Source organism: Ictalurus furcatus, chromosome 1 (genome assembly GCF_023375685.1).
Source record: "Ictalurus furcatus strain D&B chromosome 1, Billie_1.0, whole genome shotgun sequence".
NCBI classification, from domain to species: Eukaryota; Metazoa; Chordata; class Actinopteri; order Siluriformes; family Ictaluridae; genus Ictalurus; species Ictalurus furcatus.
The window spans coordinates 3,182,152-3,199,901 of NC_071255.1; the positions used below are offsets into that span (position 1 = coordinate 3,182,152).

General features: G+C 38.8%; 1 protein-coding gene across 1 annotated transcript; it reads right to left on the reverse strand.

Moving 5' to 3' along the window:
* Positions 1-31: 31 nt before the first annotated feature.
* On the reverse strand, positions 32-12,809 carry tmc4 (transmembrane channel-like 4). Its single transcript, XM_053616117.1, has 16 exons — positions 12,141-12,809; positions 10,731-10,917; positions 10,448-10,596; positions 10,194-10,361; positions 9,505-9,590; positions 8,938-9,083; positions 8,699-8,846; positions 7,819-7,977; positions 7,157-7,311; positions 6,643-6,763; positions 2,490-2,587; positions 2,132-2,315; positions 1,676-1,806; positions 1,365-1,520; positions 1,050-1,128; positions 32-779 (listed from the first exon to the last, which is right to left on the reverse strand). The coding sequence occupies exons 1-16, from the start codon at positions 12,166-12,168 to the stop codon at positions 618-620; spliced, it is 2,157 nt and encodes a 718-aa protein (XP_053472092.1). The 5' UTR covers positions 12,169-12,809; the 3' UTR covers positions 32-617.
* Between the last annotated feature and the right edge of the window lie 4,941 nt (positions 12,810-17,750).

Below are 17,750 nucleotides of genomic sequence, written 5' to 3' on the forward strand. Positions count from 1 at the left end.
GAGAACAATCGACCGACAGCGCTCTCGGCCAATTAAAACAGCCTTCCGACACGCCCCCCTTAGGTTTGGTACGCCCATATCTTACGACAAGCCCGTTGCTCTGACCTGCAGGGACCCTTGCCACCCCAAAGCCGGAGGTTTCCTCTTCATAAACTATTTAAATAGTTAACGAATTTTACAGTAATATCCCATATAATTACTGCAACTAATCATTAAGTCAAAAATAGTTCCATAGTACGATCTTTAAGCAGAAATTGACACAAAATAGACACTTTGTATATACATTTTTTTTACATTATATAACAGCATACAGTATAGCAAGCCCTCTCATAGAGTAGATATGTAGGTAATTATAGTGAAAAAAAAAACAGTGGTCACAGTTATAAAACTATTTCCATGTGCATCTGTAGAGCATCCTACTTCACATACAAACAGTAGTATAGTAGAGGTGTAAAGCAAAGTAAATTGTTTATGTACATTTTGCCACTATGAAGTATAAAGGAAAACAATAACGATGTTGGTATTAGTCTATTGCCTTTTCATATGACACGACAGGAACGTCAAACGTCTCTTTCATAAAAGCCACCATTCGTAAAGTCTCTAGCTGGCATCGCTGGTTATTCATCTGTCTCGAATGTAGAATTGTAGTGTTCTCCCCATCGTGGCACAGCATTTCTTGCTCCTCTGCTGTCTCTTAGTTCTGGTTCTTGTTCGTTTCTGGAAACCTCTGCGCTCAACTCCTTGATCTGTTTGACCAGGAACTGTTTATCTCGTCCTTCCTGTATCGCCAGGGAGAAAGCATGCGAGATAGCAAACAGAGAGCATTTTAGTATTCATATGTTATGAGAGAACATTTACAGTTATGTAAAATATATATATATTTTAGAGAAAAAAACCCCCCGACATAAACAATATTAATCTATGGGATTCAGTGTAATGGGCGCATTAAAAAAAAACAGAAGCAGGCCCTCATGGTAGCATATAAAAATAATGACAGAAACATGATGTAGTCAGTCAGTTACTGGCTGTAGTGTATCTGATGCACTCACCTGTTTTTGTTGTTTCTTCAGCAGATTAACAGTTTTCCCATAAACTGAAACCAACACAGCCACGTAGCACATCACCACACTGCAGAAGAGTACAGTTGGTAGTTTACATTGTGGTATATATATATATACATACATACACACATATATATTTTACCACAAGCTGCAAATTTTGTCCTTATTATGTCCCACAACATTAAATGCAACTATAAACAGGTAAAAGTATGATGGGCTATTTTTTTGTGCCATAAGAGGAATAAACCTCTTTAGGACTCTTTAAGACAGACAGACAGACAGACAGACAGACAGATCACTGACCATGATAAGATGAAGAGCGGGATGGAGAAAGCCTGTGAGCCAATAAACACCAGAAACTTCTGCGTTGTGTTGGACAGCGAGTCGAAGGAAGCAGGAATGACAGTCCACATGGAGGAGGAGAAACGGAATGGACCGCAGCCATACGACGGATGAATACTGCAGATAATAATAATAATAATACAATGCTGCTGGAGAGATTTCTTAGGTATTATATTTGTACAGCCCATAGCTAACCAGCTGAATAATCATCCAGCATGTTAAATGGCTAGATTTCTAACTATTAATCTGTGTGTGTGTGTGTGTTGACACACCTAGCTACACTGTAAATAAGCACCACACTAGAGAGCACCCAACCGAACAGAAGAACCAGGAAGAAGAAGAAGTTGGAGCTCGTAGAGCGAAACGTCCTCACCGCCGGACGACAGTTCTGGAATAGAGTCACCTGAAGAAGAAAAAAAACGAGAGAGAGAGAGAGAGAGAGAGAGAGAGATGCACATACAGTGGTGGTTGAAAGTTGTGAACCCTTTAGAATTTTCTGTATTGCTGCATAAATGGCCTAAAACATCATCAGAAGTCCAAAAAGTAAATAGAGAACCCAATTAAACAAATGAGACAAAATATTATACTATATAAATATTGCCACTTGTTCTTATTAGAAAAAAACTTCAGTAATCAATATTTATCAATGCATCAATATTTAAATGAACCTATAACTAATTTATTATTACCACTATTACTACTACTACTACTACTAATAATAATAATACCTTTTTGCAGTAGAATATGATGATGAACTTGATGGTGTTGATGAGCGGCAGTATGGGACAGAACAGAGCGCCGCACCACACTACAGTCTGACTGTAAACAAGCGCTAACACGTTTGATGCAACAACAAACTCCTGACGACCCACCCACTGAGCCAGCTTACACGAGCAGTGATCCACTACCAGCCTGTAACACACACTTCAGTTAGGTCCAAATCTTTGAGTCCACAATAATAATAATAAAAAAAATTCATATGAAACTGAAATCTATCTGAATACTCTGTTCCCTTTATATATTTCAAATTATGATGATTGATAAACAAAGAGACAGACAGAGAAATTACAGAACAGATGGACTAACCTGCGAGGAAACTCCACCAGTACCATCACCAAAATCGTAATAAGAAAGTCGAACAGTGTCAGTTTGTACATTTCCTGCCCAACACGTGTCTCCCAGCACTGTGCGTGTGATGGAAGATAATGAAACAAAAAAACTTAATAAACAACACTGTTGATTCAATATAAATTCAATATTTCCCACAGGATTAAAACATATTGCTAAATATGTTCCCACAGGAGGCTATTGCTAGCTAAATTTACCACATGATGTTATTAATAGCTAGCTAAAGTTACCACAGGAAGTTTTTACTAGCCAAATTTACCACATAAGGTTATTACTACCTAAAATTACCACAGGATGTTATTAATAGCTAAATTTACCACAGGATGTTATTACTAGCTAAATTTACCACATGATGTTATTAATAGCTAGCTAAAGTTACCACAGGAAGTTTTTACTAGCCAAATTTACCACATAAGGTTATTACTACCTAAAATTACCACAGGATGTTATTAATAGCTAAATTTACCACAGGATGTTATTACTAGCTAAATTTACCACAGGATTTTATTACTAGCTAAATTTACCACAGGAACAGGACGTTATTACTAGCTAAATTTACCACAGGAAGTTATTACTAGCTTAAATTTACCACAGGAAGTTATTACTAGCTAAATTTACCACAGGATGTTATTACTAGCTAAATTTACCACAGGAAGTTATTACTAGCTAAATTTACCACAGGATTTTATTACTAGCTAAATTTACCACAGGATGTTATTACTAGCTAAATTTACCACAGGACGTTATTACTAGCTAAATTTACCACAGAATGTTATTTTTAGCCAAATTTACCACAGGAACAGGAAGTTATTACTAGCTAAATTTACCACAGGATGTTATTACTAGCTAAATTTACCACAGGAGTTTATTACTAGCTAAATTTACCACAGGAACAGGAAGTGATTACTAGCTAAATTTACCACAGAATGTTATTACTAGCTAAATTTTTCCACAGGATTTTATTACTAGCTAAATTTTACCACAGGATGTTATCACTAGCTAAATTTACCACAGGAACAGGAAGTTATTACTGGCTAAATTTACCACAGGACGTTATTACTAGCTAAATTTACCACAGGATGTTATTACTAGCTAAATTTACCACAGGAACAGGAAGTGATTACTAGCTAAATTTACCACAGGATGTTATTACTAGCTAAATTTACCACAGGAAGTTATTACTAGCTAAATTTACCACAGGATTTTATTACTAGCTAAATTTACCACAGGAAGTTATTACTAGCTAAATTTACCACAGGATGTTATTACTAGTTACATTTACCACAGGATGTTATTACTAGCTAAATTTACCACAGGACGTTATTACTAGCTTAAATTTACCACAGAAAGTTATTACTAGCTAAATTTACCACAGGATGTTATTACTAGCTAAATTTACCACAGGAACAGGAAGTTATTACTAGCTAAATTTACCACAGGAAGTTATTACTAGCTAAATTTACCACAGGATGTTATTACTAGTTACATTTACCACAGGATTTAATACTAGCTAAATTTACCACAGGAACAGTAAGTTATTACTAGCTAAATTTACCACAGGAGTTTATTACTAGCTAAATTTACCACAGGAACAGAAAGTTATTACTAGCTAAATTTACCACATAAGGTTATTACTACCTAAAATTACCACAGGATGTTATTAATAGCTAAATTTACCACAGGATGTTATTACTAGCTAAATTTACCACATGATGTTATTAATAGCTAGCTAAAGTTACCACAGGAAGTTTTTACTAGCCAAATTTACCACATAAGGTTATTACTACCTAAAATTACCACAGGATGTTATTAATAGCTAAATTTACCACAGGATGTTATTACTAGCTAAATTTACCACAGGATTTTATTACTAGCTAAATTTACCACAGGAACAGGACGTTATTACTAGCTAAATTTACCACAGGAAGTTATTACTAGCTTAAATTTACCACAGGAAGTTATTACTAGCTAAATTTACCACAGGATGTTATTACTAGCTAAATTTACCACAGGAAGTTATTACTAGCTAAATTTACCACAGGATTTTATTACTAGCTAAATTTACCACAGGATGTTATTACTAGCTAAATTTACCACAGGACGTTATTACTAGCTAAATTTACCACAGAATGTTATTTTTAGCCAAATTTACCACAGGAACAGGAAGTTATTACTAGCTAAATTTACCACAGGATGTTATTACTAGCTAAATTTACCACAGGAGTTTATTACTAGCTAAATTTACCACAGGAACAGGAAGTGATTACTAGCTAAATTTACCACAGAATGTTATTACTAGCTAAATTTTTCCACAGGATTTTATTACTAGCTAAATTTTACCACAGGATGTTATCACTAGCTAAATTTACCACAGGAACAGGAAGTTATTACTGGCTAAATTTACCACAGGACGTTATTACTAGCTAAATTTACCACAGGATGTTATTACTAGCTAAATTTACCACAGGAACAGGAAGTGATTACTAGCTAAATTTACCACAGGATGTTATTACTAGCTAAATTTACCACAGGAAGTTATTACTAGCTAAATTTACCACAGGATTTTATTACTAGCTAAATTTACCACAGGAAGTTATTACTAGCTAAATTTACCACAGGATGTTATTACTAGTTACATTTACCACAGGATGTTATTACTAGCTAAATTTACCACAGGACGTTATTACTAGCTTAAATTTACCACAGAAAGTTATTACTAGCTAAATTTACCACAGGATGTTATTACTAGCTAAATTTACCACAGGAACAGGAAGTTATTACTAGCTAAATTTACCACAGGAAGTTATTACTAGCTAAATTTACCACAGGATGTTATTACTAGTTACATTTACCACAGGATTTAATACTAGCTAAATTTACCACAGGAACAGTAAGTTATTACTAGCTAAATTTACCACAGGAGTTTATTACTAGCTAAATTTACCACAGGAACAGAAAGTTATTACTAGCTAAATTTACCACAGGATGTTATTACTAGCTAAATTTACCACAGGATGTTATTACTAGTTAAATTTACCACAGGAACAGGAAGTGATTACTAGCTAAATTTACCACAGGATGTTATTACTAGCTAAATTTACCACAGGAAGTTATTACTAGCTAAGTTTAGCACAGGATGTTATTACTAGCTAAATTTACCACAGGAAGTTATTACTAGCTAAATTTAGCACAGGATGTTATTACTAGCTAAATTTAGCACAGGAAGTTATTACTAGCTAAATTTACCACAGGACGTTATTACTAGCTAAATTTACCACAGGAACAGGAAGTTATTACTAGCTAAATTTACCACAGGAGTTTATTACTAGCTAAATTTACCACAGGAACAGAAAGTTATTACTAGCTAAATTTACCACAGGATTTTATTACTAGCTAAATTTACCACAGGATGTTATTAGTACCTAGATTTACCACAGGAGGTTATTACTAGGTAAATTTACCACAGGATGTTATTACTAGCTAAATTTACCACAGGATGTTATTACTAGTTAAATTTACCACAGGAACAGGAAGTGATTACTAGCTAAATTTACCACAGGATGTTATTACTAGCTAAATTTACCACAGGATGTTATTACTAGCTAAATTTACCACAGGAAGTTATTACTAGCTAAGTTTAGCACAGGATGTTATTACTAGCTAAATTTACCACAGGAAGTTATTACTAGCTAAATTTAGCACAGGATGTTATTACTAGCTAAATTTACCACAGAAAGTTATTACTAGCTAAATTTACCACAGGACGTTATTACTAGCTAAATTTACCACAGGAACAGGAAGTTATTACTAGCTAAATTTACAACAGAAGGTTATTACTACCTCGCTAAAGTTACCACAGGAAGTTATTACTAGCTATCTAGTTAGCTACCACAGAAGGTTAAGTATATATATATATATATATATATATATATATATATATATATATATATATATATATATATGTATGTATATATATATATATATATATGTATGTATATATATATATATGTATGTATGTATATGTATACACACATGCATACATACATATACTGATATTTATTTTCTACATATTATTGATTATCTGATACTGTGTGTTGTTGTTCTTGTTTACCTGATACTGTGTGTAGTTGTAGCTGCAGGGTGAACAGTTTTGTGTGTTTCCCTGACATGTGATCTGTTCCCACAGTGTGTACAAGAGTACACCTAAACTCACTAAACGTAGGATCACGGCCCTGAACAGAGGGAGGAAGGAAAAAAAAAGAAGTGATGTTATTTTGTATAATTAGAAAGATTATTTAGACCCCATATACACTGATAATTGATTACACAGTATATTGTGATATTAAACAAGTCACCTGGCCCTTTTCTACTATACAAAAGCTGCTGTTAGCAAGTTAGCTAGGTAGCTATAATATTATTTGGAGATGGCCAGGAGTTGTTTCCATGGTTACTTTTATTTATCCGAGCTACTTAAGCAAGTAAAGTATGCTAACAACTTCCTAGCATAGCATCATTAGTAAGTTAGCAATGTTCTTCAGCTTGCTCTTCATTACAAAAGAAAATAATACAATATTAGAGCATGATTCTGTGTTGTCCCTGTGTGTGTGTGTATGTGTGTGTCTAACCGTAGCAAAGCAAAGATCACAGTGACACTAGGTGAGTATTTCTCCAGCCTAGCGATCTGGTCACACAGAAAAGGAACGACAAAATTACTAGCCGTTATAACCATTGAGGGCAGATACTCCAGCAGCAATCCCACGATGCCTTCCTGTTGTTGAGACTGAAAAAAAAAGAGCCCAAGATACACTCATTAGTTGTTTCTCACCAGGCTTTCATTTTTATACAGCCATTGTTCGACAGTATGGTCTTCGCCTGTAATTCTGGAGCTGACGTCAAATGACTTAATGCTAAACGAATGATTTTAGCCACTCGTTTTAGCACTTCTCTCTTAGGAAAAACTGAATCAGAGAATATTCTATAACTGGACGGTCAGAAAATCATGTAGACATAGTTAATAGTTTCTTCTGTCAGCTAGTATGATTCATTAGCTAGTTTAAAATCTGTACCTGGAAATCACCAGCTAGAAGTGTGCTAGCTAATCTAGCTATTTAGCCGGATAGCTGCTGAGCATTTACGAGGCACTCTTCATTCCCTTTATTTGAAGGACTTCTTAAAATGTTTATTACTATAATGACTGATACTAATATACTCCCATTTAAAATAACTAAAAGTTGTATTTTTTGTGAAATGAGACTTTTGATAGCAACTAAAGCTAACACGGTTTTACCTGACTGTACTGGGTTGCATTGCCGATGGCAAAGAAAGCGCCAACTATCATTGCCAGAGCGACGAGGCCTAGGAAGAATCGGAGGGAATACAGAAAGAACGCTTGAGAGAGAGTGAGAGACTCAGCCTTCCTGTTAATCCTCTCCTCCTCCAAATCCACCTGAGAGAAGAGAGAGAGAGAGAGAGAGAGAGAGAGAGAGAGAGTTGCAGATAAAGAGACATAAAGAGAGTCAGGTCGGGTGTTTGGAAGGCTCTAATATTGGTGTTTATTGACAGACATTAAAATCAGCCATTTTGTTTGCAAAATTAAGGCAAAATTTAAGGAAGGTTACATTCCTGTGAAAGATGGTAGTACATCCTGTTAGACTCCTAATCAGGAAGTAATGCTCCAGGAAATAATTAAAGTAAGGTATTGTTTTTTAGGTCACATTGGAACACACTTTCGACATGGGAACACAAACATTCAATACATTTAGGTGGCTAAACTCATGACAATACTGTTGCTAGGCAACGGGAGCATAATCTAGCTATTGACCGAGACTAATGATTTCGCTAGCTAGCACCTAGCGCCTAAGTCATGTATACAAACATGACGTAATCAATAACGCTTAGCATTAACCACTAACCAAACTGCAACAGGCTGGGCCATATTGAGAAACGTCAGAAAATTTTGACTGCCAAAGACATGATGAAAATGATCGCATTGGAGGCGTATCCAAAATGTGGGCGTGTCACTGAATCCATATATGGAATTAAGATCATCTCCTTGTGCGTATAGCTTGATTTTTAGATCAAATTCATATACATAAATGTTCATAATCTTGAGAGTTCAGCGCAATCGTTTTACGGTTTTGTCTAACCGAACAGGAAGTGGCGCTCACCTGTAGCCGATAGCGCAGGTTGTTGTGTTTTACTCTGGCAGCTCGTTCATCCTGGAGGCCGTGATCCCACCCTGTAAAAACAAGCACACTGTACCCTCCTAAGCGTCCTCCATCCATCGCCATGACAAGCCGCGCCACTCCACCCATCCTGTTGACCAATCACAGGCTGTCATTCATTGTATGCATACATTTAGCGCTTGGATAGATGTATGTAGATGCTACGTAAGCAAAGGTATTACCGAACCACGATGCATAACAGGCAAAACAGGAAGTAGAAGGCAGCGCTGAGCAGGTACGCCAGTGGAATGTTGTATGAAAACCCGTTGCTTGTGACCTTGGTGTTATTATAAAATCCATAGAACAGGAACGAGTACTCCATGAAGCCCTGGAAGAGGACGAGGAACAGGAATGCTACGCTGTTAGAAAGCTCTGACACTGGAGACTCCTTCATGAAATGCTAAATAAACATTGTCTTACAGGAAATTTCACGGTATCAACAATTACACACTTTTTTAATCCGTTTATGTGAAGCGTCCATTTGCAGAGCCAGAACTACTTTCCAATCTCTGGTGTGTTTATCATGAAGTAACTAACAATATTTCAAGTCATCCTTATCACCACTGATTCCTGTTACGTAAAGTGATAATAGCGGCCATGTGATGTCCGTGGGATACTCTGGTTTATTACTATTAGAGTTCATAGTTCAATGAGTCAAATATCATGAGCACCAAAACACATACTCGAGAACTAAATCTGGAATGGGATGTGTGTGTGTGTGTGTGTGTGTGTGTGTGTGTTTGTTGTACCGTTCCTGAGAGCAAATCCAGGAAGTAGGTGTAGTAAACGGTGAGAGCTTGCGGCTGAACATCGTAACGCAGACAAACCTCCACACCTGCATCAAAAACAGAGATCTCTCACACCATCCACATTGGTAAACAGTTCATAGTCAGACAGTGGTGCCTGATCTGAAGGTTGTGAGGTCAATTCTAAGTCGCTGTGTAAGTCGTGCCTACTAAATGAAATGTAAGTTCCAGATTATAAAAAGAACAGTCAGGTAAAGAGGAGGCGTTAGTCAGAGAAGCAAGGGTAACGCTTGACATGACTCTACCACCCCCATGCTTTACCATTGGTGTAACTGTTTGGCTGTGTAAAAGCGGTGTGATATTTAATCCTTATTAAATTTCACGCTGCTTTTCCTGGCTAACCAGGAACCATTGTCTGTATCCGTAGCAGGGTTCGGGGGCAAGGCCACAGGAAACTAAGGTTTGGACATAACGAGGCAGATGCACAATAAAGACTTCATGAGGAGTTAAAAAAAAATGAAACAGTAATCCAATCAGAAATGGACCAATGATGGTACAGCGGCAGAGACAGGACCAAAAGTTACTGCTTATGGTATAAATAAAGTTTCTTAAATTGAATAGAAAGAAACAAAACTGAGTGGACTCAGTGGATTAATAAATAAACAAACAAATAAATAAATAGCAGCTTTTACTTGAAAGGTTGATGTCGGAAACGAGTGCAAGACCGCTGGAGTTGACCGAGTAGAAAACGATGCTGGGGATGATCATGAAACCGGCCATCAACAGGAAGGACAGGAAGTTTAGAACAACAAGGAACCTCAAGAACAAGAAATACGACTGGACGCCTCCTCCGAAATGTCCTGTTGAGGGAAAAAAACCCAAAATTTCCAGTTCCTTTCACTTGGTTCTTCTGAGCCCAGAATAAATCTATATGATTTTTTGTTACCTCCGATCTGGTGCATGGGCCTCCTCCAGAGCTGGACAAAAGATAAAACGCTCGACAGGTCCTCACGAAAATGCCGAAAGGACTTGGAGTGACGGAAACGCCAGGAACCCCAACTAGACACAACGGGGATTCGCATCTGCTGCACCTGCCTGAGAGACAGAGACAGAAAAAGAGAGTGAGAGAGAGAGAGAGAGAGACTGATGCCTGACTGGCAGCTATATTGGTATGTACTTTTCATGATATAATTTTATAACTAATAAAAAAAATCAAACACATATTATACCGTATAGCTTTCTTCAGTCCCATGTGAAGCGGCAGCTCTCTGAGATTTTGCATTTTGTTGGAATTTTCATCCTCTCCGTCGTCGACCTCAGGACGTGAGGCCCAGTCAATCTGCACTGCACCCTCGGTCACGTCGCTGAAAGGAGCTTTGCGTGCCCTAAGGGAGCCGTAGAGGCCGCTGCTATAGTCTGGAGCAGGGAACACGGCAGGGAAAGGAAATGATGGGTACGGTGAGAGAAAAACAACCGTGTGGACTGTGCAGGATGCTAAATCCTATACACATCGGAGGCTCTAGTTTGAGACCTCGCAGGTTCTCATCTAGCAGCTTCTTGGCCAGCGAAATCACGCAACGGAAAAAAGTTCCCATCGGGCCAGTCCAACTTGTACGAGGTGCTTCAGGAAGCATGGGGTCAAATTTCTGCAGATTACCTCAACAAACTAACAGCTAGAATGCCAAAGTTCCACAAGGCTGTAATTACTGCAAATGGAGGATTCTTTGACGAAAGCAACTACTTCGTCATTTTAAGCATAAATCATCGTTTCTAACAATAGTCCATGTCTCGACTCTATTCGCTATTCGTTTAGCAGCTTATTTGACGAACATATGTATGAGTTTTCGTGGAAAATGCGAAATCTGTGAGTAACTTTTGAACAGAAGCATATACACTTAGGTCCATAAGTATTTGGACAGTGGTACGATTTTCATGATTTTGCCTCTGTACATCATCACAACCGCTTTGAAATGAAGCAGTCGTTTAACCATAGGAGTTACAGCCATTTTCTTGGCTTGGCTAGATGTTGTGAAGGGGTTTTTCTCTTCATCAAGGAAAGAATTCTGCAGTCATCCAGTTTATCCATGGTGTTCCAGGTCTTTCTCGTGTCGCTGAGCTCGCCAGTGCGTTCCTTCTTTTTAAGAATGTACCAAATTGTTGATTTTGGCCACTCCTAAAGTTTCAGCTATCTCTCTGATAGGTCTGTTTTGTTTTTTTTTTTCCAGCCGTATCCAACCATATATTTGGATTTCCAATTATCAGCTATCAAATACAAATTCAACACTTGGAATCAACTCCAGATCTTTTATTTCCTTAATTTGTCATGAAATAATGAGGAAACAGGCAGGACCTGGCTATGAAACCGCTTATCAATCAATTGTCTGATTACTTCTGAGCCTGTGAAAATGTATAAGACACAGAACCTTAATAAGGTTCTGAGTGTTGGTTAAAAAAAGCCATAGATGCTATTTATGGTTTAGTTCTCTAAGATGTCCTCCCAACAGAAAGACACTACATAGGGTACATCTGATTCACTTAATCACAGCTTTCTGACTAAAAGAGACTAGTACTTTAAGAAATAAAAATAAATAAAATCAAACAAAGCTTATATTAATGTATGACACACGATACAATCCTACCTGCTGTGTTTAATTGTCTCAGCTCCATTAGAAGTGCACTAGATCCACCTTCGAGTAATGAAATACCAACACCAAGCACTCAAACACTCATCAGTCTAAATGACGTAAAGTCTGTAGTTACTGCCAAAAAAACCCATATGTGTGTGTAAGTGTGTGTATATCCAGGATTTTCTCGTGCCTGGACTTTGAGCTTGAAATAAAAGTGTCTTAGAGACACTTCCTTGTATGAGAGTGCATTAATCTCCCATTGTGAGGTCAGTATGTGTGTGTGTGTGTGTGTGTGTGTGTGTGTTTGTTTAGCGGTAGAGTTGCAAATTAATCCGAGGGGGATGAACCACTGAACAGGTTTGGCCTCAACCTAAATATTTGTTTCTGTTCTTAGCAGAACAATGGCTATTTCCAGGCTCCGTTTCAAACCATACTCATTATTCACTATACACTGTAGGTCACATAAATGCGGACACTCGACTCTGGATTTGTCACAAACCACTAATATTCACAATACTGTAGGACACATAAACGTTGTTAGTCCACTATGGACGAGTCCCAAACCCCACACACACTATTCACTATTTATTGTAGAACAAATAAACACTGTCAGTCCACTGTGGACGTGTCCCAAACCACACTCATTATTTACTATACACTCTAGGCCACTTACAGTGAGGGAAAAAAGTATTTGATCCCCTGCTGATTTTGTACGTTTGCCCACTGACAAAGAAATGATCAGTCTATAATTTTAATGGTAGATTTATTTGAACAGTGAGAGACAGAATAACAACAAGAAAATCCAGAAAAACGCATGTCAAAAATGTTATAAATTGATTTGCATTTTAATGAGGGAAATATGTATTTGACCCCTCTGCAAAACATGACTTAGTACTTGGTGGCAAAACCCTTGTTGGCAATCACAGAGGTCAGACATTTCTTGTAGTTGGCCACCAGGTTTGCACACATCTCAGGAGGGATTTTGTCCCACTCCTCTTTGCAGATCTTCTCCAAGTCATTAAGGTTTCGAGGCTGACGTTTGGCAACTCGAACCTTCAGCTCCCTCCACAGATTTTCTATGGGATTAAGGTCTGGAGACTGGCTAGGCCACTCTAGGACCTTAATGTGCTTCTTCTTGAGCCACTCCTTTGTTGCCTTGGCCGTGTGTTTTGGGTCATTGTCATGCTGGAATACCCATCCACGACCCATTTTCAATGCCCTGGCTGAGGGAAGGAGGTTCTCACCCAAGATTTGACGGTACATGGCCCCGTCCATCGTCCCTTTGATGCGGTGAAGTTGTCCTGTCCCCTTAGCAGAAAAACACCCCCAAAGCATGTTTCCACCTCCAGGTTTGACGGTGGGGATGGTGTTCTTGGGGTCATAGGCAGCATTCCTCCTCCTCCAAACACGGCGAGTTGAGTTGATGCCAAAGAGCTCCATTTTGGTCTCATCTGACCACAACACTTTCACCCAGTTGTCCTCTGAATTATTTAGATGTTCATTGGCAAACTTCAGACGGGCATGTATATGTGATTTCTTGAGCAGGGGGACCTTGCGGGCGCTGCAGGATTTCATTCCTTCACGGCGTGGTGTGTTACCAATTGTTTTCTTGGTGACTATGGTCCCAGCTGCCTTGAGATCATTGACAAGATCCTCCTGTGTAGTTCTGGGCTGATTCCTCACTGTTCTCATGATCATTGCAACTCCACGAGGTGAGATCTTGCATGGAGCCCCAGGCCGAGGGAGATTGACAGTTCTTTTGTGTTTCTTCCATTTGCGAATAATCGCACCAACTGTTGTCACCTTCTCACCAAGCTGCTTGGCAATGGTCTTGTAGCCCATTCCAGACTTGTGTAGGTCTATAATCTTGTCCCTGACATCCTTGGAGAGCTCTTTGGTCTTGGCCATGGTGGAGAGTTTGGAATATGATTGATTGATTGCTTCTGTGGACAGGTGTCTTTTATACAGGTAACGAGCTGAGATTAGGAGCACTCCCTTTAAGAGTGTGCTCCTAATCTCAGCTTGTTATCTGTATAAAAGACACCTGGGAGCCAGAAATCTTTCTGATTGAGAGGGGGTCAAATACTTATTTCCCTCATTAAAATGCAAATCAATTTATAACATTTTTGACATGCGTTTTTCTGGATTTTCTTGTTGTTATTCTGTCTCTCACTGTTCAAATAAACCTACCATTAAAATTATAGACTGATCATTTCTTTATCAGTGGGCAAATGTACAAAATCAGCAGGGGATCAAATACTTCTTTCCCTCACTGTAAACACCGTCAGTCCACTGTGGATGTGTCCCAAAGCACACTCATTATTCACTATACACTCTAGGCCACTTAAACACCGTCAGTCCACTGTGGACGTGTCCCAAACCACACTCATTATTCACTATACACTCTAGGCCACTTAAACACCGTCAGTTCACTGTGGACGTGTCCCAAATCACACTCATTATTCAATGTACACTCTAGGCCACTTAAACACCGTCAATCCACTGTAGACGTGTCCCAAACCACACTCATTATTCACTGTACACTCTAGGCCACTTAAACACCGTCAGTCCACTGTGGACATGTCCCAAACCACACTCATTATTCATTATACACTCTAGGCCACTTAAACACCGTCAGTCCACTGTAGACGTGTTCCAAACCACACTCATTATTCATTGTACACTCTAGGCCACTTAAACACCGTCAGTCCACTGTGGACGTGTCCCAAACCACACTCATTATACACTGTACACTCTAGGCCACTTAAACACCGTCATTCCACTGTGGACGTGTCCCAAACCACACTCATTATTCACTGTACACTCTAGGCCACTTTAACACTGTCAGTCCACTGTAGACGTGTCCCAAACCACACTCATTATTCACTTTACACTCTAGGCCACAAACACCGTCAGTCCACTGTGGACGTGTCCCAAACCACACTCATTATTCACTATACACTCTAGGCCACTTAAACACCGTCAGTCCACTGTAGACGTGTCCCAAACCATAAAACAGCCAATGTAACGGCACTAACTAGTGAATTGGTAAGTGTATTACCCAGAATGCAATTTGAGCAAACGTGCTGTTAATAGAAGTAGGCTAACATTTATTAACTATCACATACCGTAGGCATAGCACTGAATGTAACAAGCTAACTAGCATTACACAAGCTACTCTGGTATTTAGCTATATTAGCTAAATAATAATAATAATAAAAAATAGCTAGCTAGTTCAAGACTATTCCTCAGTATTATGCTAGTTAGCTTTGTTAAATACAGCGTTTATTCAGTAGTCTTATGACCCTTATAGCTAGATAGCATAAGACTGAGGGATGGCCACTGAACTAGCTTGCTAGTTTGGTAGTTAGCGATTATTACGGCATTAAATAATACAAAAATATTATATAATAAAGTAAAGGAGCTCATTTACTCTCGAGTGCTGTGCTAATATCATTACAACATCATCACGCTAAAGACATAAGCAGCAGCTACTGTGTGTTAATGGCTGCCGGTTACCATGGAGATCAGGGCAGATCGAGGTGTGCATGTAGTTAGAATTTATCTGGACTGATACAAGAGTGTGTGTGTGTGTGTGTGTGTGTGTGTGTGTGTGTGTGTGTGTTAAACATTTACTGTCTCTTCCAGGAAATTCAAGCTTCCTGCTGAGAGCGGTCATAAAGTGTGACCACACACACACAGCATAATGACATGTTTTCCTATAAATAATATAACTAGCTATAAATAATTATCATTATCCATGTTCTAAACCACATAATGCTCACTACCATAGTGCACTACTCTCATACGCAGTCAGAACAGAATGACTGAAATCCCACAATGCCCTGCTATGGGCTAGTGCCCAAACAATGCACTCTTGTTTACTGTGGTTTGGGACACGTCCACAGTGGAATGATGGTGTTTATGTGGCCTGCAGTATATAGTGAACGGTGTGTGTGGTTTGGGACACGTCCACAGTGTTTATGTGGCCTAGAATATATAGTGTATAGTGCGTGTGGTTTGGGACACATCCACAGTCTTTATGTGGCCTAGAATATATAATGTATAGTGCGTGTGGTTTGGGACATGTCCACAGTGTGGTCTACAGTATATAGTGCATGTGGTTTGGGACACATCCACAGTGTTTATTCGGTCTACAGTACATAATGTATAGTGCGTGTGGTTTGGGACACGTCCACAGTGGACTGTAGCCTGCTACTAAACAAGCTAGCTAGGGTTCTTGGCTAACCCATAACAGCTAGCTAGTTAACAACTTCATAAAATAAGGCGTTAGATATAGCTAGCTGACTAGCGGCACATTGCTGGCTTGTTGGAGTCGCTAATCATCCATCGCTAAAAAGCTTAGCTAGCTTGGTTATTAGCGAACAGCAGTAGCAACTTAAGACGCAGGTTCATTTCAACTTGGAATTTTAATATCAACACATGACTATTTAGTCTCATGGCAGAACAGGGAAACACTTTTCTCATGTAAAATACTTAAAAATATACACAAAATATACATTCACGTTCAGTGTGATGGAGTGAGTGAGAAGTACGAGGCTTTTTCCTGTGAGAAGTAACTGCACGTCCACGATGCGGCGTTCGTGTGTGCGGAATGACTGGAAATCCGTAAGGATCTACGGTGCAGCTACAATCTTGTTCGTAACGAATGTGTTTCTAGCGAAGATCCTACTGAAGCCACATGAAAAGCAAAACACAGATTTACAAACTAAATTTTCGTAAATTTCCGTTCGTAAAATTCGCAATTTTGTCGCTGTGTTCACGCAGTATTACTCGCGACAGGAAATGGACGCCGTAGAGAATGTTCCAGTGAAGGAAAGTGACAAACAGAAATAAACAGAATGTTGGTATCCAAAAACAACAACAAAAAAAATCCACCATATAAAAACTACATAACTAAGATGGACTTTAACTCCCATGAACCTCTGTAACATTTCTGGAATTAACGCACACCTTGTCTCACTTTAACGCTCAGGTTCTTGTACCATCGCGCTACATGTCGTCTATCACGTGACCCCTGAGAACCTCCGATCACGTTCACATGGCAGTGGAGCGTCAGCTGGTTGAGGCAGAAGCAGTGCATGATGGGAAATGTAGTCTTTACACACCAACTATGACTTTCTACCACCCTTCAGATCACCTCTGTTGGTGAATGTTGTGAATAATACTGGGTGTATGGCAGTTAGTACAGAAGCAGTGCATGCTGGGAGATGTAGTTCTAATGTAACGTTGCTTATGTCTCGGTTTGGCACGTCATACTCGCTAACATAACGCTCCATCCTTTCCTAATGTAAACCTTAACATGAGAATTGGCATCGAAGCAGTGCATTCTGGGAAACGGTGTTCTCACATTGGCGATTGAGAAATTTTTTAAACCTCTTTTCTTTGACTTCACAGAAGCAGTGCATTGTGGCATATGGAGTTCTTAAACACCTTCCTTTTTTGTAACGCTAATCTCTCTGTCCTACAGACAGTATTTATGTGCAGTGCATGCTGGGAGATGAAGTCATTATACACTGGTTACTGGCACATGAAACTTTTATATTCATTTTTAAGTCCTTTTTTGTTCCCTCCCTCCATCTGTCCATCAACCGTTTCGTC

Excerpts from the sequence above, each read along its gene's own strand:
- tmc4 (XM_053616117.1), bottom strand. The coding sequence starts at position 12,168 with ATGGAGCTGAGACAATTAAACACAGCAG. Across the intron at positions 10,597-10,730 it reads GGACTGAAGAAAGCTATACG|GCAGGTGCAGCAGATGCGAA; the intron begins GTATAATATGTG and ends TCTGTCTCTCAG. Across the intron at positions 1,807-2,131 it reads TCATATTCTACTGCAAAAAG|GTGACTCTATTCCAGAACTG; the intron begins GTATTATTATTA and ends TTTCTTCTTCAG.